Consider the following 27,227-nt stretch of genomic DNA (forward strand, 5'->3'; position numbering starts at 1 on the left):
CAAAACGTCTCACACATGTGGTATCCCCATACTCGGTAGAAGTAGCAGAATGTATATTGGGGTGTAATTCCACATATACCCATGGCTTGTGCGAGAAATAAATCCTTTAAATGACAGCTTTGTGTAAAAAAAAAAAAGTTTGTCATTTTCCAGAAACTTGTGGACAAAAAATAAATCTTCCATGGACTCAATATGCCTCTCAGCAGATAGCTTAGGGTGTCTACTTTCCGAACCTTTCTTTACATTGCTTTTCTGCACACAAAAATGTATAATTTTGTTTCACTGAGTCTATCTTAAATAACTTCATTAAAGCCAGCAACTGTTGAGATAATGAACACCTTGGTCAGGCCTATGTCATGTACAATATATACCATATTTTTCACTCCATAAGACGCACCTAGACTTTAGAGGAGAACAAGAAAAAAAATATTCTGCAGGACTGCAGACACAGTACAGGAGATGACCAGAGCCTGCAGACACAGTACAGGAGATGACCAGAGCCTGCAGACACAGTACAGGAGATGACCAGAGCCTGCGGACGCAGTACAGGGGATGACCAGAGCCTGCGGACTCAGTACAGGGGATGACCAGAGCCTGCAGACGCAGTACAGGGGATGACCAGAGCCTGCAGACGCAGTACAGGGGATGACCAGAGCCTGCGGATGCAGTACAGGGGATGACCAGAGCCTGCAGACCTTTGGGGAGCGGGCGGAGGCAGGTGCCAAATTTGATACCCACTTCCATGGAGTTGTCCTCCCCCTCTCCCTGCCCGTAGTCTTGTGGGACACGTGACAGGTCCCAGAAGACTGCCGGACCATTCGAACATGCACAGTGGGCACTCGGCTGTGAAGCTGCAAGCTGTCACAGCCGGGTGCCCACACTGAAGATGCCGGCACCAGGGAGAGACGACGACTGGTGAAAGCAGGACACCGCTGGACCGAGGAACAGGCAGGACCCAGGAACGGGTTATTCTGCACAATAGAGCCAAGCGGGGGGAATACCAGGCCGGCTGCTCCATATTTGCTCCATAAGACACACACAATTTCCTCCATTTTTTTTGGGGGGGGGGGGAAATGTGAGTCTTATGGAGCGAAAAATATGGTATATAGAGGGCAAGAGTAGGAGTCAAGATGGCAATAGAGTCTTCTTCTTTTTTTTTTTTCTCTATTAGCCGGAGGGATGGATTCACTTGGATGGAGGAATCTTCCTCACTGTGCTATTGTATCCTGAGAGCTCTGCTGTCACAATACACTGATCAGTGGCTGCAGCAGATGATCAAGAAAAGTTTTCCAACATTCTCGTTCAACAAAAGTCAATCCTTAGACCAACTTCTGCGAGAAAGGGGAGAAAAGAGAAAGGGGGGGGGGGGGAGTGAGAGGGGGTGGAGGGAGAGAGGGGAAACATATGGAGAAATGGGTGAAGGGAAAGAGGGAGGGGAGGTAAGAGTGAGATGAGGCAGGGGGTGACATGGAGGGGAAAAAAAGAGGGGGAAGGAGAGAGAGGGGGTTAGAGGGAGGAGGGAAAGAGGGTGGCAGAGCAAGGGGAGGAATGGACAATGGGGAAAAATGAAAGAGGGGGGAAGAGAAAGGTGGGGGAGAGAGAATGAGCACAGAGGGATGTACAGAGATCATTTCCGGTGGTATCTATGCAGTGGTTACTCCTTTCATAGGACTCAACAGTTTTGCTTTTTTCCCCATTCTGGACTCTTTCACATGTGTGGTTGGGTCGGTAAAAGCATGTGGTTGAGCCATGGTTTTACTGCTCCCCCTTTAGGGTATATTCACACCAGATGCAGTGGGACTGCGTTGGGCGGCTATTCCAGCTCAGTCCCACCACATGAAAAGCCAAAATACCTTGTCTCTGTAATGTCTAATTCAGTGTTGTGTTGGCTGACAAGCAGCTGGGAGCGGACGGATGCTGCAGCTGGGAGTGGGCAGATGCTGCAGCTGGGAGGGGACGGATGCTGCAGCTGGGAGGGGATGGATGTTGCAGCTGGGAGCGGGCAGATGCTGCAGCTGGGAGGGGACGGATGCTGCAGCTGGGAGCGGACAGATGCTGCAGCTGGGAGCGGGCGGATGCTGCAGCTGGGAGGGGACGGATGTTGCAGCTGGGAGCGGACGGATTCTGCAGCTGGGAGTGGACGGATGCTGCAGCTGGGAGTGGACGGATGCTGCAGCTGGGAGTGGACGGATTCTGCAGCTGGGAGCGGACGGATTCTGCAGCTGGGAGCGGACGGATTCTGCAGCTGGGAGGGGACGGATTCTTCAGCTGGGAGCGGACGGATGCTGCAGCTGGGAGCGGACGGATTCTTCAGCCATGGTGCTCTGCACTACAACCTCCCCGCAACTGCATGCAATTCATGTGGTGGGGTGGTGCAGCATTTAGGGGGTTCAAACAGATGTCAAATGCCTCTGAAGAGTAATCTGTGAGTGGATTGATTTTCAGAGGAGCAACAGTCTGTTTTAATCAGAAGAGCAGAGGGAGGGACATCTGAAAATGGCAGCAAATGTCAAGGGGGGAGGGGCAGTATGTCTGCACTTACCAACTACTCCCTCAGGCAGCCGGGATCTAAAGTACTTCCTGCACTCTTTATGTAATCCAACTTGGAGTCTGTACATACACAGCAAGCCCTGTCAGTGCGTGTGGGGGGGGGGGGGTTGAGTATAGGCGGGGCAAACACAGCAGGGATAGGATGGGGGGCGGGGCAGACACAGTAAGGATAGGATGGGGGTGGGGCAGACACAGTAGGGATAGGATGGGGGCGGGGCAGACACAGCAGGGTTAGGATGGGGGGCGGGGCAGACACAGTAGGGATAGGATGGGGGCGGGGCAGATTCAGCCTGCTCCATTCCATGCATCCAGCACACTGTACTGAGCACTGCTGATCCTGTGTCTCTCTATCTCGCTGACAGAACTGGTGAGAGTGAGACATTGAGTAACAGGATCGGCAGTGCACCCCCCCTCCCCCTCCCAGCCTGAAACTCCGGCTGTGACAAAGATGCTGCTGCACTGCTGACAAGCTATGGATTTCTCTGTGTGTGAGAGGGCACAGTGCACCCCACACACAATGATGTGTCACTGGTCCTGAAGGGGCACCACTGAAATCTGGGGAGGCAAAGCCCACCCCAGCACCCCCCTAGGTCCGGCCATGATCTATACCATAGTTTGTAGACGCTAGAACTTTCACACAAAGCAATCAATATACACTTATTTGGATTTTTTTACCAAAAACATGGAGCAGAATACATTTTGGCCTAAATTTATAACTAACTTTGAGTTTACTATATATTTTTTTTATAGCCGAAAGTAAAAAATATAGTTTTTCTTCAGAATTTTTGGTCTTTTTTTTTTTGTTTTATAGCGCGAAAAATAAAAAGCGCACAGGAGATCAAATACCACTGAAAGAAAGCTCTATTTGTGTGAAAAAAGGACGTAAATTTCGTTTGGGTACAGCATTGCATGACCGCGCAATTATCAGTTGATTTAGTGCAGCGCCGAGTAGCAAAATCTTAGGAATAACTCACTGAAATCTGTCCGAACAAGAGTCTAGTAAACATCCCGGGTAGGATAAAATTTGAAACACGAAACACGAAATCATAAATTATAATATAATAAATAATCATAACAAATAATAAAATAATAATACATTTAATTCAATGATGTAATCAAACCAAAAACACTGAAATTTGAAATAGAGCGCCAAGTTCGCACATCACTGATCTTAGTCACAAAATCGTTTTCAGTGTCTGATGATGAATTTCCCCCACAAATCATTATCACTCTGTTAGAAGCTTTCCTTAACCTAATATCTAATATCTTCTTATTAACAGTACTAACATATGTATGGATGAGTTGGATCTTAATAGAATAATTGAGTTATTATATTTATATTTGTTCTAGATTGGGAAAAGTAAGTAATTAGACTTCATAGTCTGTGAATATACATATGAACATATATCTTGGGTTTTCTTTACATTCAAGCCACACATGTGGTGTGTGTGTAATACATCTAATTTACTCTGATTGATGGAATGTCTAGGCCTTCTTAGGTTACACTCAGACTTTAGGAGAAGTAGACTAGAGGTTTGTTATATATACACATCTGTTTCCAATTATGCTGGTGGGACTACAAGGAACACAAGAGATCAGCCCATTTTTAGGAGATGGTGGGGGCTGGATTGCTCTTTTAAGAGCAGAACAAAGACTTTTTAAGGACACACTTTGCTAGGAGCCTTGATGCATTACACCTCTCACACACACACACAAATACATATATACAATCTTATCAAGAACTTAACTATATTTTTTGGACATTATTTAAACATTCTGTATTACAATATTTTATTTCTAATTTTATGCAACATTGTTATTAAATCATCTTTTTGAGTTTATGCACGAAGTGGAAGGACTTTCTATCTGAACATTTCTCATCAATACAAGTTAACAAAAATATCGAGACAATACGATATTTTACACACTCAATTCTGCAAGTACTGATAACATCTTCTGGGTTCCACGGACAGGGGAAGGGGAACCCCGATTCCCAGACACCAGTTCCAGAGACTGGAGATTTGATTGACATTTCTGCTGAGGAGGAACCAGCCGGCACGCCTCCAGCAGAAGAGCCGGCATCAGGGCATGGCGTTGTTGACCTCTGCCCACAACAGTCAGCACTGCAGGCGCTACAGGAAGAGGATGCAATTGGCACCTCACAACTGCGGCTTGAGCTGATGTCCATGGATGGGACTTCGGTCTCCACTGACACAACCCCATAAAAGGGTCTGTCATTGGGACAGGAGGATGTCAGGCTTATTTGCAAACACTGGGGGATGTCCAAGTCAAAGTGGATGAGACTACAGTCGCCACCTGGATACCCCAGGCATGCTGGGCTGTCGGCCCAGATCCCAAACAGCATGATGGAGTCGGCCCAGCCACCCTGTCTTCTCTCCAGCGACTGAGAGGACTTCAGGGAGAAGGACCAATCCGTACTTCTCCCCAGCGGCGGGTATGTTCTACAAGAGAGGCAGAGGTTGGCTGGGTGAGTAATGCTATGTTTGGGACAATTTGTTTGGGGTACTGTGTGGGTGCTGGCATTGGGGGACTGGAAGTACAGACTAACTTTGGAGTCCACCCGTCTGGGGTTTCCTCCTGCGTTAGTCTCCTGCCGAAAGGGGAGATTTGTGACAGGAGTCACTTTGGGTGGTAGGCCCATATAACCCAGCTCACTTTAGAGAGGTCGGGAGACCCCTGTCTTAGCTCCCCATATCCCTATTATGTGTAAGTCACCCTGTGCCTGTTAGGGGTACAGGGTGATCTGTCCTAATATTGGGGTGGGGGGTTGTTGATTGTGCAATGCCATGTGGTTGCATCCCATTGTTCTATTGTGTGTCTTGCTTGGGAACAAACTATTATGGGATGTATGTATTTGTGTATTGGCTTGGTGGGGGGGGGTGTCTCTAGCAGCCCTCCCTCCTGATGGGACTGTCTGCTAATGTGAAGTCGGCCAGTTCGAGTTTCAAATAAAGAGTTCCATGTGCAGACAAACGGGTGTCATCTAGTCTTGTATGGTCTGATGTAGTGTCTGTGGTCGGTGTTCGGACGGGGAAGCGGTAGTCTAGCGGAAATACCCAAGCGCAGACTGGGTTGGTTCTGTTACAATAAATAAATATTAAAAAATCAGAAAAAATACCTAGATCAAGGTTTGATGTAGTTCAGTGCCAGGGTAAGTGTTTGGGTCAAGATTAGGGTCAAAGGTCAGGATTAAAAAACAATTATTATCAGTGTGTTTTAGGTAAAAAAAAAAAAAGTGCACTATTGTTTCTGGGCTATACTACGGGTACAAACAACATACACATATATGGTATCGCTGCGATTGTCAAGAGCTGGAGAATTTATTTTGGGTTGTTTTTCGGTGGTAGGTTATGATAGTAACAAGAAACACACAGCTAAATTAAAAAGTTTTTTTTTACTATTTTGGGCCAGTTTGGACCTTTTTGATAATACAAAAAAAAAATCAGTAGATATCCATTACCATTTACCACCAAATGAAAGCCCAATTTGTCCTGAAAAAAACGCGGTATAATCCACCTGGATGTACGAAGTAGTTGTGATGATATGGACGGTTTTACTATCACATGTCAACGTTGCAAAATTCTGCTTAGGCATTTAGATTTGTTTTACCCTTAGGCATGAAGGGGTTAAGGGGGCGTGCGGGGGGGGGGGGGGGTCCTATACCTACATACTTCAGCTAATAGGTGTCCCTCATTCCCATCTCAAAAGGTTGAGAGGTATGCCTCAGGTCCTAATCTGACAGGTGTGTGGGTACAGGTGTGTGGCCCTAAACACAGACAGTGTACATTCGGGGCCCCTCACCCACACCTGCACACCTGTCTAACTAACACCTGTGGCTGTTGGTGAATAGCAGGTGTCCCCATAGAGGCAGGCAGCTGCAGCCGCATAAACAAACCACTCATTTACACAGACAGAGCACCTTAGGAGTTCTTAGAGCTTATTCACATGAGGTTTGGGGGTGGTAAAACCTCACAGTTGAGCTGCACATTTACCCACACCCAACCACTACTCCCTTTAGCTGCAGAGGCATCTACTGGGGATGGTCACATGACACGAATGTGATGCTTTGCTTCGTGGCCTTGTCAGTAATTATACTCCTTGTTGAATGCGACCCATTCAAGTGAATGGCGCTGCTTTGCAAGTGCCCCACAACTGCATGCATTGCATATGGTTGCAGCGCGCTAGTGCAATACAATGCCTCCTCGCTGCCTGTCAAATACTCTCTGAGGAGCAAAGGGGAATGGTAAGGGGTAGTTGGGGGAACACCAGGCACACAATGGAAGGCTACAGGAAAAGGTAGTTGGAAGGATATCAGGCACACAGTGGAAGGATAAAGGGAATGGGTAATTGGGAGGATAGCAGGCACAAAGTGGCAGGTTTAGGGAACAGTAGTTGGTAAGATAACAGGCACACAATGGCAGGGTACAGAGGGGTGTAGTTGGCAGGATAGCAGGCACACAGTAGAGGGTTACAAGGAGGTGGTAGTTGGTAGTGTAGCACTACCCCCTTAGGAGTTGCTGAAGATTTGGGTCCCCCTATAGTCCTGCACAGCCCGGCAACATGCATTTCCTTCTAGCCTTGCACTCCAGAGACAGTAAACAGACCTTGAACTTGTTTTTTTTTTGTGCATGAGGGATACATGGGACGCCCAAGGAACTGTTGAGCTGAGGGTAACTTCCTAGAACTATGTACAAGTGCTCAGAAGGGTTTGTTTCTTCTTGGAGAGCTATCCAGCCTTTCCTGGTTTGCCACCTCAGACTCTAAACAAAAAATCCCACAAAAGGATAGAGTACCTCAAAGGCTAATAAGCAGCATAAATGTATTATGGACGTAACAATAAAACAGATCATATATTCAAAGCAATGCATGTACCCCATCCATCTCCTCCCCCCACCATCGACCAACCCCCCCCACCCCAACAATGTCCCACCCTCCTCTCCCCTCCCCGGGCAACTCTACAGACCCCCTTCCTCCCCGAAGCCAGGTCAACATGGGCTAACCCTCCACCCCCTACAAAATCCCTAAAGTCCCCCTGTCCCGTGCAGATGGACACACTCCCCGATAAGACCCTTCTGTGGTAGTGCTGATGACAGTAGGTGTGTCAGGACATGGAATCCGGATAATGACAGAAATCCCAAAAAGTATAATAGAGTATAGATCCACAAGGTGTAGTTCCACCATGAAAGAGGAGAGCAGCTAAAGAAGGGGCAACCTGGGTTCCTCCAACAAAGTGTGACTCAGTTCATATCTGTAGTAGGTATGCCGCTGTGCTCTAAATCCTCCTATATCCTCGTAGCCATCACTGGAGCCTGTCTATGTCAAACCTTAAATCTGCGTGCACTCGTGAAATGGCAACAATTTTTTTACTTAACTTTATTTAAAAAAAAGCTCCCTATGTCAGCAGATATGTCTGCTCTCCTTCCTCCCCTATACCACATCCTGCCGGCACACATTGAGCCAGTCCCGGGCCCGCAGATGGGCAAGCAAAGCCTGGGACATATAGCTGGCGGGGGGGGGGGGAGGGGAGGGTGACACTGTGGGCTGTGTGGAAGCAATCGGGTGGCAACGCTTCCACCTGACAGGTGAGCCCTGCTGCTTGCCCACATCATGGCTAAAGACAAAAAAACCCTACCTGCCCGGCGCCCAGAACTACATGTCCCGGGGGTCAGGCGATAGGAATTGCACATCCCTGCTATTCCCCACTGGGGTTCTTGCAGCTGATTGCAGACAGGGCTCATTTGCAAGTGTGAATGCTCCTGTAAGTAAATAGCTGCCATTGACCAGTGATCTTCTCCTCCCTGTGAGAATACATTGGAAGCGCCATCTTGGTACACCAGAGTGCTCTCAGTACACCCTAGAGAGGTGACACAAACTGTGAATTGTCTTCCCTGCTAAATGTGAGTTTGTACTTTGGCGTTTTTCTTCCACATTAAACCTGTTATACAGTTTTGCACTATGGAGGATCTTTTTTTTTTGTTTTTGTTGTATGATCCCAAAACATCACGAGTTTACAAGGGTATTTACCAAGTTACTGAAGGTGGACTAAAGGCTATTGAGATTTGTTGAGCTTCTTGTACCCTGGAGAGGAGCATGCAGGATCCTGAGTGATCCATAAGGCGTTGTGGCCCCTGTGGGTCGCAGGGGGAAGGTGAGCGGGCACGCCTGCTGTTTAGGATTATTTCTCACCACCTGCAACAACACAGGAGCATGTTTTTGAAGAATTGTGGATGCTCACATGTGAAATCACTGGTTGCTGTGGACATTTGCGATTTTATCACCTATATATGGTGACTTATATCCCTGTACAGGGAATCACTGTGTGCCACTTATTAATATTTTGAATTATCACTTGAATATTTTGTTTTGATACATTGCACTAATCACCTACCACCTGAATAGATCTGTTTATAATTGTGTATTATTATCATATATTGTGTCTAAAAGGTATTAGTTTATTCATAGCGCTACATCATTATCATACCAATTTATCTATTTGTCCACTTAAGGGGAGGATTGGATGTTAGCAGCTGTTCCTGATTCATAGTAGGCATAGCAGTGCAGGAGGATATACAAAATAGTTTAAATACCGTATTTTTCGCCGTATAAGACGCACTTTTTCTTCCCCTAAACTGGGGGGGAAATGTCAGTGCGTCTTATGGGGCGAATATGGAGCGGCCGGTCCGGTATTTCCACCGCGGCCGTGTCAGAATACCGGGCCGGCCGCTCAGCTCTGCAGCGGGACCTTACCTGTTCCTCTATCCAGCGGCGTGCTGTCTTCCCGGCTTCTGTAGTGTGGACACTGGGCATGACAGCCGGGTGCCAAGTGCGCATGCGTAAGAAGCGGTGCTTTTTGTGAATGGTAAGGCGGTACCTGGGACACATGACAGATCCCAGAAGCCGCAGGACCAATCACAAAGCGCAAGTGCTTCTCGCTCATGCGCACTGGGCACCCGGCTGTCATGCCGAGCGCCATTACAGAAGCCGGGAAGACAGCGCGCGGCTGGATCGAGGAACAGGTAAGATCAAACAAAAACTCTGCGGAAGTAAGAGCGGGTACCTGTCAAATTCAGGTACCCGCTCCCCACCTCCCCAAAGGTCAGCAGTCATCTGTACTGTTCGCAGTCTCTGGTCATCCCTGTGCTGTCCGCAGTCTCTGGTCATCTCCTGTACTGTCCGCAGTCTCTGGTCATCCCTGTGCTGTCTGCAGTCTCTGGTCATCTCCTGTACTGTGTCTGCAGTCCATCAGTTCAGAATTTTTTTTTTCCTGTTTTCTGCCTCTAAAACCTAGGTGCGTCTTATGGTCAGGTGCGTCTTATAAGGCGAAAAATACGGTAGCTGCCATTGACCAGTGATCTCCTCCTCCCTGTGAGCATACATTGGAAGCTGAGTCAGAGCAGATTTTATTGGCCTTCTTCAGTATTAGAACAATATTAGGATGATAATATGTTCATCTTTGTGACTAAATATTGTTTCTAAACATCACTTTCTGCTGTGTTATTGTGTTCCTTTCCAGGCGTTACAATTACCCACCTGAAAGAAGAGGATCCAGACCCAACCATAGAGGAATTGGTAGAAATGTACATGCGTAACAAATTGGAGTATCTGTGCAGTTTCAAAAAACATGGTAAGTGATTTTGTCTGGGAGGCGAAAAAACAAACAAACACAATTGGCCCTTTCATGGCCCTTTCATGGCAGACACAGATTCTTGGGGGCTAAAAGTTCACTACATGAAGTGTGTGTTAAACAAGATGACTTCTATTGACTCGCCTATTTGTTTATAAAATGCAAAATAAAATACAATCTCACCCCCAGGGCTGCAGCTGGACCTTGTACAGCCTGTCTAACTGGATCCCCCCAAAAATATCAAAACAAATATTTTCACTAAAAGTACACTAAAATCATTATTAGCGGACACAAATACAATATAACTAATACAAAAATCCTGCTGAATCTAAAGGATAACATTGTATTGAGGTAATAAATAAAGCTCAGTGTAAATGAGGTGTTGGGGATAATTCACATAGGTGCTGTGGCCTGTACAGTATGGGTCAGTAGTTTGTTTATGGGGCAGGGGCTGTGTGCAGGCAGCCTATGTTACACAATGGGGACGCAGCACATGTATGAACACAGCCACAGCTCCTAATCTGACAGGCGTGTGGGTGCAGGTATACAGCCTTGAACAGTGTGCATTTGGTGACGCTCACCCACCCCTGTATACCTATTAAACGTAGGACCTGTGGCTGTGTGCATGCCCATAGAGTAACAGGCATCTTCAGCTGCATAGACAAACCACTCATTCACACAGCCAGAGTACCTGTGTGAATGAGCACTTAGGGCTTGTTCACAAGTGAGGTTGTGGGGTGGAAAAACCTCACAATTGAGCTGCACTTTTACTGCTCCCCAACCACTACACCTTTAGCTGCAGAGACATTCACTGGGTATGTACACATGCCATGACTGCTTTGCTTCTTGGCTGTGGCAAGTATTATACCCCCGGTCCACACGACCCATTCAAGTGATTGGTGCTGCTTTGCAAGCATCTCACAACGACTTGTTCAGTTTTAAGTGCACTAGTGTGAGATGAAGGGGTTAAAGTTCAAATGCTTACTGAAGAGCGAAGAGTACAGGTAATGGGTAGGTGGTAGGATAACAGGCACACAGTTGCAGGGTACAAAGAGGGGGTAGTTGGCAGGACAGCAGGCACACAGTGGCAGATTACAGGGAAGGGTAGTTGGCAGGACAGCAGGTACACAGTGGCAGGTTACAGGGAAGGGTAGTTGGTAGGGTAGCAGGCACACAATGGTGCAGTAAAGGAAAGGGTAGTTGGTAGGGTAGCAGGCACACAGTGGCGGGTTACAGGGAAGGGTAGTTGGTAGGGTAGCAGGCACACAATGCTGTGGTAAAGGAAAGGGTAGTTGGTAGGGTAGCAGGCACACAGTGGCAGAGTACAGGAAGGGGGTAGCTGGTAGAATAACAGGTCCGGGCAGAGAGCAGTGAACTGGCATGCAAGGTGTACAGGCTCACAAGGCTCAATGATTCAGGAGGGGGAGGGATGGTGGCACTAGGTAAAATCTGTCTCAGCCATCCCTGCCCCAGTTCACTCACCTCTGAAATCAGGTAGGATACGAAGGACGGTTGCTTAGGGTATGTAGCTGCCCCTCTGGCTCCAAGAACTGATCCCCTGTGGCTCCCTGGACCATCTGAAAGCTGATGGGGGGGAGAAGAGGAGAAGCTGATTGTGCTGCAGGGGGAGCCACAGTGGGATTGGTTTTAGCAGTAAGGCAGTACAGCCAGCCCTCCTGCTCATCAAGTACCCGGACCACCCTGCTGAACTGATGGTCCTGGGCCCAATACAGCTGGGACAGATGTACCCCTTATTAGCAACCCTGCCATTACCACAATTAGTCATTATCATGCAGCTTTCCTTTTATTGTAACAAATGATATATACAGTCAGGTCCATAAATATTGGGACATCGACACAATTCTAACATTTTTGGCTCTATACACCACCACAATGGATTTGAAATGAATCGAACAAGATGTGCTTTAACTGCAGACTGTCAGCTTTAATTTGAGGGTATTTACATCCAAATCAGGTGAACGGTGTAGGAATTACAACAGTTTGCATATGTGCCTCCCACTTGTTAAGGGACCAAAAGTAATGGGACAGAATAATAATCATAAATCAAACTTTCACTTTTTAATACTTGGTTGCAAATCCTTTGCAGTCAATTACAGCCTGAAGTGTGGAACGCATAGACATCACCAGACGCTGGGTTTCATCCCTGGTGATGCTCTGCCAGGCCTCTACTGCAACTGTCTTCAGTTCCTGCTTGTTCTTGGGGCATTTTCCCTTCAGTTTTGTCTTCTGCAAGTGAAATGCTCAATCGGATTCAGGTCAGGTGATTGACTTGGCCATTGCAGAACATTCCACTTCTTTCCCTTAAAAAACTCTTTGGTTGCTTTTGCAGTATGCTTTGGGTCATTGTCCATCTGCACTGTGAAGCGGCGTCCAATGAGTTGTGAAGCATTTGGCTGAATATGAGCAGATAATATTCCCGAAACACTTCACAATTCATCCGGCTGCTTCTGTCAGCAGTCACATCATCAATAAATACAAGAGAACCAGTTCCATTGGCAGCCATACATGCCCACGCCATGACACTACCACCACCATGCTTCACTGATGAGGTGGTATGTTTAGAATCATGAGCAGTTCCTCTCCTTCTCCATACTCTTCTCTTCCCATCACTCTGGTACAAGTTGATCTTGGTCTCATCTGTCCATAGGATGTTGTTCCAGAACTGTGAAGGCTTTTTTACATGTCGTTTGGCAAACTCTAATCTGGCCTTCCTGTTTTTGAGGCTCACCAATGGTTTCCATCTTGTGGTGAACCCTCTGTATTCACTCTGGTGAAGTCTTCTCTTGATTGGTGACTTTGACACACATACACCTACCTCCTGGAGAGTGTTCTTGATCTGGCCAACTGTTGTGAAGGGTGTTTTCTTCACCAGGGAAAGAATTCTTCGCTCATCCACCACAGTTGTTTTCCGTGGTCTTCCGGGTCTTTTGGTGTTGCTGAGCTCACCGGTGCGTTCCTTCTTTTTAAGAATGTTCCAAACAGTTGTTTTGGCCACGCCTAATGTTTTTGCTATCTCTCTGATGGGTTTGTTTTGTTTTTTCAGCCCAATGATGGCTTCACCGATAGTGACAGCTCTTTGATCTCATCTTGAGAGTTGACAGCAACAGATTCCAAATGCAAATAGCACACTTGAAATGAACTCTGGACCTTTTATCTGCTCATTGTAATTGGGATAATGAGGGAATAACACACACCTGGCCATGGAACAGCTGAGAAGCCAATTGTCCCATTACTTTTGGTCCCTTAACAAGTGGGAGGCACATATGCAAACTGTTGTAATTCCTACACTGTTCACCTGATTTAGATGTAAATACCCTCAAATTAAAGCTGACAGTCTGCAGTTAAAGCACATCTTGTTCGTTTCATTTCAAATCCATTGTGGTGGTGTATAGAGCCAAAAATGTTAGAATTGTGTCCATGTCCCAATATTTATGGACCTGACTGTAACATCACTGCTTACTTTGCATCTCTCTCCAAAACATCTGAGTCAGAAAAGGAAGTTAGGACCCTTTTACAAAAAACAGTTTTTGAATCACTTTTGATGCCTTCACATTGACTTATAATGCAAAGATGCAGCATGCAGGCCTATTCAAAGGGTAGTGAGCTTCTTGTTTAAGAGATCTACAGGGTTTAAAGGGATACATTTTTCTTTTGCTTTTTAAACCCCAAAAAGTGCATCAAAAACTGATCAGAGTGAAAGGGCCCTTAATGCATCTGCCAGGTACTAAGATCACAGGAAAAACACAGGGAACAGATAGTTTTATTAAGTCCAGAAGCTGTCAGGATCTCTGGGTCCAGCTCTGATTGAGGTCGGAATAAGGGAGTCTCTCCACACAAGGCCACCACCCCAATATATGTTGTATTGTCCTTGGGGCAAATCACTTCCTTCGCCCTCCTCCTTCTCATAACCGAATGGGCTCACAGGAAGTGCACTGAATGATGTGGAAGACTGGTGGCATGTAGTGGGCAAAGGAAAAGTAGTGCTGGAGACAGCTCCTGATTGAAGGTGAGTATGGCCACACAATCTAGGATTTTTATCCTTCAAAAATGATAGACAACAAATTTTTAAAAAATTAAGAAATTAGAATCCATTCAGTCCAGTTCATGTTGTTGAGTTTTTTGTTTGTTACTTTCTTACTGCTCACACCTGCATGCACAGTGAAATGGTTAGTGTTGTCTTATATTAATGTGGAGGATTTATTTATAAATGTATTTTCCCTCAGCAACTAGTCCAACAGTTCTTTTCCAGAGAGATGAATTTATTCAGATAAAGATATTTGCAACAAATTACAGAAATCCAAATGAATACTTGTACAACGAACGAACAACAGCCCTCAGAGTCCCATTTAAGATACTTCATATCAAACATGGAGATACTACACTGTCCAGCATGCCTTTTGGGCTTGGACAGCTGCAGTCTAATCAAAGTTGTCCAGATATTTCCTAAACTACATTCTTTTACTATTAATTAGATATACAAGTTACCCTTTGAAGAATGCTGTTCACCATACTTAATACCCCTTTTCATGTTATTAGATAGTAGATTCTGGCCAAGTCCTCTCAGGTCTGACTGAGCAATCTGCATTTTATCACCCTTGCAAGTTTGCAAATTACCTCCTTTGAAATGTAACATGTTGGCCCCCAAGTGCCAAGGTGATGTTGCATAAACTTAACAATAACGTGAGAATACACACATATACATATATATATATATATTTACAATATCCTACAATTAGGGATTCAGGGGACACTTAAAATCCAGTTGTACATGGAGAAAGCAACCAATAATCTGCCCATGTAATGGACATGCAGTTGATATGTAACCCTTCCACCTTTACCAATGTTGGCAACCTCTTCTAGACAGTAGAGGTACTGACATCAATTGACAGCCCATTGATGCCTAAGGCTGGCCATACATTATTCAATTTTTTTGTACAATTTTCCAAAATCATATAATATGAGGTCAAACCTAAACACGTTCAGTTTGTATGCAATTAGGCAGGCCCTTGCACTACATAGCTGAAGATAAATCTAAAGGAAATTGAACAAGAAAATTGTATAATATATGGCCAGCTTAAGGACAATATTGAACATGCAGGAGACATGGTGTTGTGATCACATCTCCTGGAATTGTTAAAAGCCAGGACCCATGTTAGTTTAGGTTATATTTTTTGGTATTTGTTTTTACTCTGATTATATATGGTGTAGGGGTGGTCCATAAAGTGACTTTAGATTTTTATGAAATGTCCCTTTTATGTGAGAAACACATAGGTCGTCAATGCTGACTTTTAATTCTGCAAATATTAATTGTCTGGCTGCTATGGCTGTCATCAACACTTGGATTCATTGACTTGGCACAGGTATGCAGATAAAGTCTTCTGACATTCCTGATATGCATATTTGCTTTTGGTCCGTGACTCAGAGGTTGAAGAGAGTATCAGCATGACAGTCAGGCATCTAGCATTTTCATAAACAGTTCAGTAATGTCAGACATCACAGAGCTGTTGGGAAAAATTAACTTGCAAATGTACCCTGGACACAAGTAGTCTGAGTTCAGGGCCAATCACTCGTACTGTCTTCCCTTTCAGTTTTCAGCACACTGTTTTGGATTACTGGGCACAGCCTTCCGGATCAGTGTGTAACACTGAAGTACACCCCCCCGCCCCCTAGTAAAACACTCCCCTCACACAGTTAACCCTTTGATTGCCTCCAAATGTTAACCCCTTCCTCCCCTGTGCCATTAGTACAGTGTCAGTGGTTTTTTTTTTGCTCTAATCACTGTATTGGTATCACTGGGGATGTCAGTGACCCCAAGTCAGTTCCCCCCAGTGTCAGAATGTCCGCCGCAGTGCCGCCATAAGTCGCTGATCGCCGCTATTATTAGTATAAAAAAAATTAAACATCCAGTATCTATACCGCCATTTGTGCACGCTATAACTTTCATGTAAACCAATTAATTTACACGAGTTTGGATTTTTTTAAGCAAAGATGTCCCAGAATACATTTTGGCCTAAATTCAGGACGAAATTTTATTTTTAAATTTTTTACTGGACATGTTTTATAGCAAAAAGTCCAAAATATTGTTTTTTTTCCTCAAAATTGTTGGACTTTTTTTTATAGCGCAAAAAATAAAAACCACAGACAGGCGATCAAATTCCACTGAAAGAGAGCTCAATTCGTGTTGAAAAACGGACGTAAATTTCATTTTGGCACAGCGTTGCATGACCACGCAATTGTCAGTTAAAGTAACGCAGCACCGTAACACAAACCACTTCTGTAACCACTTCCCTATAGTAGAAATACAGCTGCAGGGCGGCACGGGTGCGCAAAATCACATATATATGTGATTCGCACTCCTGTGGTTTTCACACCCCTCCCAGATGGCATCAGATTGCCCGCTAGTACACCAGTATTCACATTTAACCCCTTGATTGCCAGGAACACGCTCATACACAATAAACCTCCATTGCTATTATAGTGTCTGAACGGATCAATATCTTTGATCAGATCAGCACTATACCAGCATTCACATTAGTATAGTGTCCCCAAAAACGCAGTGTTAGCGGGATCAGCCCCGACACCTGCCAGCACCTGCGATTAGCCCCTACGCTTACTCCCCCTTCTCCCCCAGCAAGTGCAGTGTCAGTAGGTCACTGTCACTTGATACATTCCACACAAAACCGCAGTGTTGGCAGAATCAGGCCTGATCTGTGTTAGCACTTGCCGGTAAATTTTGATGACTCTCATATGCAGCAGAGTGCCAGTACTAGTGCCACACTTCCTTTTGGTGAAATGGTGAGCACCAGCGGTATAGTACATCCTGGTCTTTCACATATCTCTTAGATTGTAAGCTACAAGGATCAGGCCCTCCTAACCCTCTTGTATTGAACTGTATTGTTGTATTGTCTCCCGTTATATTGTAAAGCGCTGAGCAAACTGTTGGCGCTATATAAATCCTGTATAATAATAATAATACCAGCACTGCAGTATCACTTGGTGACGTGGCGAGGCCCATAAGTGTAGTATAAGCTGGTGCGGAGGCGAGCACAAGTAATGTCCCGCAGCCACCAAGAATTTGCACACAGGCCCATAGAGCCCCTAGTATCCTTCCGGATGTGCTTGCAAATCCCGATTGGCACAAATTCTGCAGCACCCGTACTTCCCCCATTCACTGCCCAACCCGGAATTCAGGTAGAAACAGCAAATTGAACCACTCCCCTTGATTTTTGGAGCTGTTTTTCACGGAAGATCTGTATGCATTGATTGTGGATCAAAGCAATTTATATGCAGAACAATTTATCGCCACCAACCCAAATTCAAACCTTGCCAAGATTGGCATGGAAACCCATTACGGTTTCCAAATTTACATTTTTTGGGGGGCCTAACCCTCAACACGGGCATTACTAAAAAAAATGAATTGCAGATGTATTGGCCCACAGACACGATTCATCATATGCCCATGTTCTCTGCAGCCATGGCCAGGCATAGAAATGAGAGTATAATGTGTTTTATGCATTTCAACATGGGCATTACTAACAAAAATGAATTGCGGTTGTATTGGTCCACAGACCAACAATTTCTCCCCAGCAAGTGTGCCAGATATGGGGTCAAGATGTATAAGATCTGTGAGAGGGCAACAGGCTATACAAAGAAGTTTCGGATTTACATGGGAGCCCCCTGGATGCCCAGACCACATGGGGAGAAGTGGCAAGATAGTTTGGGACTTGGTGTCACCCTTTTTCCATATGGGTTATCACTTATATGTGGACAATTTTTATTCAAGCGTGCCACTATTTAGACATTTGTACAATCTTGGAACTGGCACATGTGACACCGTGTGACCTAATGTGTGCCCACCATTAGAAGTGGGTGGATGCAGGGCGGTATATTCTAATGGTGGGCATACCACACACTTTTTCTGGCAGAGATTTCTCCTCTTTTTTTCATTCAGCCCACAGTCTGCATACAAAAAAAAGAACACAGCATATACACCCAACAAGGATCAGCGATGTACTGGTACATCCCTGGACTTTGAATGGTTATACCAGGATGATGCCTACAGCGGTATCGTTTTTTTTTCAGCCGCTGATCGGCCGTCATGTAAAAGCAATCCTAGTGGCTAATTAGCTGTAGGATTGCTTTTACAAGCAATGGGAGATGATATCCCCCCCCCTTCCATGGCCTTCTCGGGCAGTCCCGTGCCATCGGGGGAACCTAAGAATGCAACCGGTGTTTCTGCCAGCTGACCATAGAGCTGATTGGAGACCAGAATGGTGTCAATCATCTCTATAGCATTTCATCACTTCAGTTTCGCAGGATATAAACAGCGTCATTTGAAAATTGGGAAAGCATCTGATCACACCGATCTTGGTTTGATTAGATAATGTAAGGGCAGAGGAGATATCCAGAGTCTGATAGACCCAGATTTCTCAAAAGAGAATATATGACAATGCCCATTGAAGTTATCGGGGATATTTGCATTCCCTATGACAGTATTAAAAGCGATAAAAAAAAAATGAAAAGGACAGTGTAAAAATAATTAAAAAAATCAAAATAACTTAAAATAAAAACCTTGCCCCCCCCCTTACGCGCACACCTGCGCGAGAGTTAACCCTGCGCCAGTATGTAAACAGCGGTTGCACCATGCATATGAGGTATCGCCGTGAACGTCAGATCAAGGGCAGTAATTCTAACACTAGATCTCCTCTGTAAATCTAAAATGGTAGCTTGTAAAGGCTTTTAAACTATGCCTATGGATATTAAAAATGTATGCAGTTTGTCTCCATCGCACGGAAAATGTGCAGTTTTAAATCATGTCATGTTTGGCATCTATTTACTCGGCATACCATCATCTTTTATATTTTACCAAACAATTGGTCAATATATTGTATTTTTGTGCATTAAAAGTAAAAAAAAGTGTTTTTTTTTAAATTTGCATTTGAAAAATTGCTGCGCGAGTAATATGTAACATAAAAAATTGTAGCACCCACCAATTTATTCACTAGGGTGTCTGCTTTAAAAAAATATATAATGTTTGGGGGTTTAAATTAATTTCCTAGCAAAAAAATACTGATTTTTTTTTCATGTGTCTAAAAAGTGTCAGAAAAGGCTTGATCTTCAAATGGTTAGAAGAGTGCCCCCACCCCCCAAAATGACCCCTTTTTGGAAAGTAGACACCCCAAACTATTTGCTGAGAGGCATGTTGAATCAATAGAAGAATTTATTTATTTTAAACCACATGTGAGAGACATTTTGTCAGTTTAGCCAAGTACAGGACCTCAAAATCCAATAAGCACCTTCAGGCTTTTAAAGGGCATTATTTCCTCATTACCCTTCCTGACTATCACCTTTTTGGAGGCCCTGAAATGCCAGAATAGCACCACCCCCCCCCCCAAATGACCCTTTTTTGGAAAGTAGACACCCCAAGGAATTTGATAAGAAGCATGGTGAGTTTTTTGCAGATCTCTATTTTTTTCTTTTCTTTTTTTATATTCCAAAACCTTGTGAGAAAAAATGAGATCTGAAAAATACTCACCAGGCCTCTTTTTAAATTCCTTGGGGTGTCTGCTTTCCAAAAGTAGACCATTTGGGGGGGGGGGTGCTATCCTGACATTTCAGGACCTCCGAAACTGTGATAGGTAGTGAGAAAGAGAAATGAGGAAGTTACGCACTTTCCGTGTTTCAAAGTGGTCATTGGATTTCAGACTCCTGTATGCGGCTAGGCTCCCAAACTGTCTCACACATGTGGTATCCCCATACTACTCGGTAGAAGTAGCAGAATTTATATTGGGGTGTAATTCCACATATACCCATGGCTTGTGCGAGAAATAAATCATTTAAATGACAACTTTGAGTAAAAAAAGAAAAAAAATGTTTTTCATTTTCCAGAAACTTGTGAAAAAAAATAAATCTTCCATGGACTCAATATACCTCTCAGCAGATAGCTTAGGGTGTCTACATTCCGAACCTTCCTTTACATTTGCTTTTCTGCACACAAAAATGTATAATTTTGTCTCACTGAGCCTATCTTAAAGAACTTCATTAAAGCCAGCAACTGTTGAGATAATGAACACCTTGGTCAGGCCTATGTCATGTACAATATATACCATATTTTTCGCTTCATAAGACGCACCTAGATTTTAGAGGAGGAAAACAAGAAAAAAAATATTCTGAACCAATGGACTGCAGACATAATACAGGAGATGACTATAGACTGCAGACACCGTACAGGAGATGACCAGAGAGTGCAGACACCGTACAGGAGATGACCAGAGACTGCGGACGTAGTACAGGAGATGACCAGAGACTACGGACATAGTACAGGAGATGACCAGAGACTGCAGACACAGTACAGGAGATAACCAGAGACTTCGGACATAGTACACAAGATGACCAGAGACTGCGGACAAAGTACAGGAGATGACCAGAGACTGCGGACACAGTACAGGAGATGACCAGAGACTGCGGACACAGTACAGGAGATTACCAGAGACTGCGGACACAGTACAGGAGATGACCAGAGACTGCGGACACAGTACAGGAGATGACCAGAGACTGCAGACACCGTACAGGAGATGACCAGAGAGTGCAGACACCGTACAGGAGATGACCAGAGACTGCGGACGTAGTACAGGAGATGACCAGAGACTGCGGACACAGTACATGAGATGACCAGAGACTGCGGACACAGTACAGGAGATGACCAGAGACTGCGGACACAGTACAGGAGATGACCAGAGACTGCGGACACAGTACAGGAGATGACCAGAGACTGCGGACACAGTACAGGAGATGACCAGAGACTGCGGACACAGTACAGGAGATGACCAGAGACTGCGGACACAGTACAGGGGATGACCAGAGACTGCGGACACAGTACAGGAGATGACCAGAGACTGCGGACACAGTACAGGAGATGACCAGGGACTACGGACACAGTACAGGGGATGACCAGAGACTGCGGACACAGTACAGGAGATGACCAGAGACTGCGGACACAGTACAGGGGATGATCAGAGACTGTGGACACAGTACAGGAGATGACCAGAGACTGTGGACATAGTACAGGAGATGACCAGGGACTACGGACATAGTACAAGAGATGACCAGAGACTGCGGACATACTACAGAGAGAGCAGAAGCAGAGAGAGCAGTATGTGTTGAGATGACCTGTCTTTTCTGGTTGTATTCACTATGGATCCCATCATGAGCATAATGCGGCACGTTCTACCATTTTTTCCTTCACGCAAAATCTGGAACTGACTGCGCTGGTGTACCGGGCTCATTTGAATACATGGAAAAAGCTTTGCATGTATTTCTGATGATGAAAAAAGGCTCTGGACAGCATCTGGATATGGAGCAGTTAAAAATGCTTCTAACCGCAAACGCTTATATATGCAGTTAGCTGCGTTTACAAGCATTTGGCGTTTGAAACGTTGATAAAATCTACTCCTGAATGCAAGTTTGCTGCGTTCAAAAAAATGTCTGTAAACTCAACTGCCTGTAAATGACATAGTGTACATGGACACATAGGAAAACATTAGGGAGGGTTCAGGAGCTGCTGAAAAAAAACGCAGAAAAGCTCCTAAACGTGAGTTTATCAGCTGCAGTGTACATGAACCCTTCTTCTTAGGCAAAGCACAAGAGGATAATGACAAGTAGCCTGCTGAGTAAATCAATCACTTGCTTGTTATGTCAATGGGCACTTGTCACACTAATTGTGTAGCGCGGTATCCTGAGATTGGGATGGATGGTATCTGTGGTGTAAATGTTCTCCAGCAACACCGCCGGCACTTGTGGACAGTGTTCACTATTATGGATGAGGGTGTAGCTGTAGTGGCAGCCAAGCAATGTTCACTATGGCAGTGAGGTACATTGGGTTTCTCTCACCCGATTTACTTTGGATTAGCAGGGTGCGGCGGTCCATCTCACCCGCAGAACAGGAACAGTCCTCGGCCCCTCCGGTTCAGGCCTGAAGCTGTGCTTTCTCTCTTTCCTGCTGTCAGGGTGTTCAGCTTGCAGCGTCATAGGCCAGACCATCAGCAACCTTCTCCACCCTTTCTCTCTCTACTGGCTCCACGGCCTAATTTGTCTAACGATCGGGACCCAGGACTCCCAATTCCGGGTCACATGATTGCTGTGATAGCCTCTGATTGGCTATCACAGTGATCAGTCACTGTACAGCCCGGCCCCCTTGTTTTTTTTTCTTTCTATGAATGGAGGAGAGAGATACATTGTATGTCTCTAACTCCTGGCATAGAGGGCAAAAAAAATGTTTGTAACAAAAAAAAAAAAAGATAAATACGTAGGTGTCAGTGTGTTTTAGGTAAAAAAAAAACGACAAATGTGCACTATTGTTTCTGGGCTATACTACAGGTACAAACTACAAATAACATACACATATATGGTATCGCTGCGATTGTCAAGAGCTGGGGAATTTATTTTGGTTGTTCTTTGGTGGTGGGGGGGGGGCATCCTATACCTACATACTTTAGCTAATAGGTGTTCCTCCTTCCCATCTCAAAAGGTTGAAAGGTATGCCTCAGGTCCTAATCTGACAGGTGTGTGGGTACAGGTGTGTGGCCCTAAACACAGACAGTGTACATTCGGGGCCCCTCACCCACACCTGCACACCTGTCTAACTAACACCTGTGACTGTTGGTGAATAGCAGGTGACCCATTCAAGTGAATAGCGCTGCTTTGCAAGTGCCCCACAACTGCATGCATTGCATATGGTTGCTGCGCGCTAGTGCAATACAATGCCTCCTCTCTGCCTGTCAAATACTCTCTGAGGAGCAAAGGGGAATGGTAAGGGGTAGTTGGGGGAACACCAGGCACACAATGGAAGGCTACAGGAAAGGGTAGTTGGAAGGATATCAGGCAAACAGTGGAAGGATAAAGGGAATGGGTAATTGGGAGGATAGCAGGCACAAAGTGGCAGGTTTAGGGAACAGTAGTTGGTAAGATAACAGGCACACAATGGCAGGGTACAGAGGGGTGTAGTTGGCAGGATAGCAGGCACACAGTAGAGGGTTACAAGGAGGTGGTAGTTGGTAGTGTAGCGCTACCCCCTTAGGAGTTGCTGAAGATTTGGGTCCCCCTATAGTCCTGCACAGCCAGGCAACACGCATTTCCTTCTAGCCTTGCACTCCAGAGACAGTAAACAGACCTTGAACTTGGGTTTTTTTTTGCATTTTAATATGGGATTTAAACTTGGATGGGGATGAGGGATACCTGAACTGTTGAGCTGAGGGTAACTTCCTATAACTATGTACAAGTGCTCAGAAGGGTTTGTTTCTTCTTGGAGAGCTATCCAGCCTTTCCTGGTATGCCACCTCAGACTCTAAACAAAAAACCCCACAAAAGGATATAGAACCTCAAAGGCTGATAAGCAGCATAAATGTATTATGGACGTAACAATAAAACAGATCATATATTCAAAACAATGCACATACCCCATCCACCCCCTCCCCCCAGCCCCGTACCATCAACCAACCCCCCCCCAACAATGTCCCACACAGTCCCACCCTCCCCTCCCCCTCCCAGGGCAACCCTACAGGTCCCTCCTCCCCAAAGCCAGGTCAACATGGGCTAACCCTCCACCCCTTTCAAAATCCTCCAACAAAGTGTGACTCAGTTCATATCTGTAGTAGGTATGCCGCTGTGCTCTGAATCCTCCTATATCCTCGTAGCCATCACTGGAGCCTGTCTATGTCAAACCTTAAATCTGCGTGCACTCGTGAAATGGCAACAATTTTTTTACTTAACTTTTTTTAAAAAAAGCTCCCTATGTGATGATTTTTTGGTGACAGGTTCTCTTTTTTTGAAATGTCTCCCCTGTATTACACTGAATGTAAGGCATTGCACATTACATTCTTTCCGGGCGTCAATGACCAGGAATGTGTCAAACAGGGACCCAGAAGGGACATCACATCACTTCCGGGTCAGAAGAAGGGGAGGGGAGCAGATATGTCTACTCTCCTTCCTCCCCTATACCACATCCTGCCGGCACACATTGAGCCAGTCCCGGGCCCGCAGATGGGCAAGCGAAGCCTGGGACATATAGCTGGCGGGGGGGGAGGGTGACACTGTGGGCTGTGTGGAAGCAATCGGGTGGCAGCGCTTCCACCTGACAGGTGAGCCCTGCTGCTTGCCCGCAGCACGGCTAAAGACAAAAAACCCTACCTGCCCGGCGCCCAGAACTACATGTCCCGGGTGTCAGGCGATAGGAGTTGCATATCCCTGCTATTCCCCGCTGGGGTTCTTGCAGCTGATTGCAGACAGGGGTCATTTACAAGTGTGAATGCTCCTGTAAGTAAATAGCTGCCATTGACCAGTGATCTCCTCCTCCCTGTGAGCATACATTGGAAGCTGAGTCAGAGCAGATTTTATTGGCCTTCTTCAGTATTAGAACAATATTAGGATGATAATATGTTCATCTTTGTGACTAAATATTGTTTTTAAACATCACTTTCTGCTGTGTTATTGTGTTCCTTTCCAGGCAATACAATTCTCTGCCTGAAAGAAGAGGATCCAGACCCAACCGAGAAGGAAAGGTTACAAATGTTGAGCTTTGAAGTATTTCCCTTCTATCACAGCCATGAGATGTGTTGTAAGTGATTTTGTCTGGGAGGTGAAAAAAACAAAACACAATTGGCCCTTTCATGGCCCTTTCATGGCAGACACAGATTCTTGTGGGCTAAAAGTTCACTACATGAAGTGTGTTAAACAAGATGACTTCTATTGACTCCCCTATTTGTTTATAAAATGCAAAATAAAATACAATCTCATCCCCCAGGGCTGCAGCTGGACCTTGTACAGCCTGTCTGACTGGATCCCCCCAAAAATATCAAAACAAATATTTTCACTAAAAATACACTAAAATCATTATTAGCGGACACAAATACAATATAACTAATACAAAAATCCTGCTGAATCTAAAGGATAACATTGTATTGAGGTAATAAATAAAGCTCAGTGTAAATGAGGTGTTGGGGATAATTCACATAGGTGCTGTGGCCTGTACAGTATGGGTCAGTAGTTTATGGGGCAGGGGCTGTGTGCAGGCAGCCTATGTTACACAATGGGGACGCAGCACATGTATGAACACAGCCACAGCTCCTAATGTGACAGGCGTGTGGGTGCAGGTATACAGCCTTGAACAGTGTGCATTTGGTGACGCTCACCCACCCCTGTATACCTATTAAACGTAGGACCTGTGGCTGTGTGCATGCCCATAGAGTAACAGGCATCTTCAGCTGCATAGACAAACCACTCATTCACACAGCCAGAGTACCTGTGTGAATGAGCACTTAGGGCTTGTTCACAAGTGAGGTTGTGGGGTGGAAAAACCTCACAATTGAGCTGCACTTTTACTGCTCCCCAACCACTACACCTTTAGCTGCAGAGGCATTCACTGGGGATGTACACATGCCATGACTGCTTTGCTTTATGGCTGTGGCAAGGATTATACCCCCGGTCAAACACGACCCATTCAAGTGATTGGTGCTGCTTTGCAAGCATCTCACAACGACATGCATTGTTCAGTTTTAAGTGCACTAGTGTGAGATGAAGGGGTTAAAGTTCACTGCCTATCAAATGCTTACTGAAGAGCGAAGAGTACAGGTAAGGGGTAGGTGTTAGGATAACCGGCACACAGTTGCAGGGTACAAAGAGGGGGTAGTTGGCAGGACAGCAGGCACACAGTGGCAGGTTACAGGGAAGGGTAGTTGGTAGGATAGCAGGCACACAGTGGCAGGTTACAGGGAAGGGTAGTTGGCAGGACAGCAGGCACACAGTGGCAGGTTACAGGGAAGGGTAGTTGGTAGGGTAGCAGGCACACAGTGGCAGGTTACAGGGAAGGGTAGTTGGCAGGACAGCAGGCACACAGTGGCAGGTTACAGGGAAGGGTAGTTGGTAGGGTAGCAGGCACACAGTGGCAGGTTACAGGGAAGGGTAGTTGGTAGGGTAGCAGACACACAATGCTGTGGTAAAGGAAAGGGTAGTTGGTAGGGTAGCAGGCACACAGTGGCAGGTTACAGGAAGGGTAGTTGGTAGGGTAGCAGGCATACAGTGGCAGAGTACAGGAAGGGGGTAGCTGGTAGAATAACAGGTCCGGGCAGAGGGCAGTGAACTGGCATGCAAGGTGTACAGGCTCACAAGGCTCAATGATTCAGGAGGGGGAGGGATGGTGGCACCAGGTAAAATCTGTCTCAGCCATCCCTGCCCCAGTTCACTCACCTCTGAAATCAGGTAGGATACGAAGGACAGTTGCTTAGGGTATGTAGCTGCCCCTCTGGCTCCAAGAACTGATCCCCTGTGGCTCCCTGGACCATCTGAAAGCTGATGGGGGGAGAAGAGGAGAAGCTGATTGTGCTGCAGGGGGAGCCACAGTGGGATTGGTTTTAGCAGTAAGGCAGTACAGCCAGCCCTCCTGCTCATCAAGTGCCCGGACCACCCTGCTGAACTGATGGTCCTGGGCCCAATACAGCTGGGCCAGCTGTACCCCTTATTACCAACCCTGCCATTACCACAATTAGTCATTATCATGCAGCTTTCCTTTTATTGTAACAAATGATATATAACATCACTGCTTACTTTGCATCTCTCTCCAAAACATCTGAGTCAGAAAAGGAAGTTAGAACCCTTTTACAATAATCAGTTTTTGAATCACTTTTGATGCCTTCACATTGACTTATAATGCAAAGTGCTTTTGAAATACCGCACCAAAGATGCAGCATGCAGGCCTATTCAAAGGGCAGTGCGCCTCTTGTTTTAAAAGATCTATAGGATTTAAAGGGATACATTTTTCTTTCTCTTTTTAAACCCCAAAAGTGCTTCAAAAAATGATCAGAGTGAAAGGGCCCTTAATGCATCTGCCAGGTACTAAGATCACAGGAAAAACACAGGGAACAGATAGTTTTATTAAGTCCAGAAGCTGTCAGGATCTCTGGGTCCAGCTCTGATTGAGGTCTGAATAAGGGAGTCTCTCCACACAAGGCCACCACCCCAA

The 27,227-nt window shown here is 45.6% G+C and overlaps 1 protein-coding gene across 2 annotated transcripts in view; it reads left to right on the plus strand.

The window, feature by feature from the left end:
• LOC149452041 (uncharacterized) overlaps positions 1 to 27,227 on the plus strand; it is an 860,283-nt gene that overhangs the window by 553,128 nt on the left and 279,928 nt on the right. For both annotated transcript variants that reach the window (XM_089689852.1, XM_089689853.1), the window contains 2 exons: positions 10,085 to 10,195; positions 24,717 to 24,827. In XM_089689852.1, the coding sequence (XP_089545978.1) occupies positions 10,085 to 10,195; positions 24,717 to 24,827 (222 nt within the window). The remainder of the gene's footprint in view (positions 1 to 10,084; positions 10,196 to 24,716; positions 24,828 to 27,227) is intronic.

The sequence above is a fragment of the Staurois parvus genome, unplaced genomic scaffold (genome assembly GCF_062004578.1).
Source record: "Staurois parvus isolate SC_StPar_1 unplaced genomic scaffold, SC_StPar_1.0 ptg000500l, whole genome shotgun sequence".
Taxonomy (NCBI): Eukaryota; Metazoa; Chordata; class Amphibia; order Anura; family Ranidae; genus Staurois; species Staurois parvus.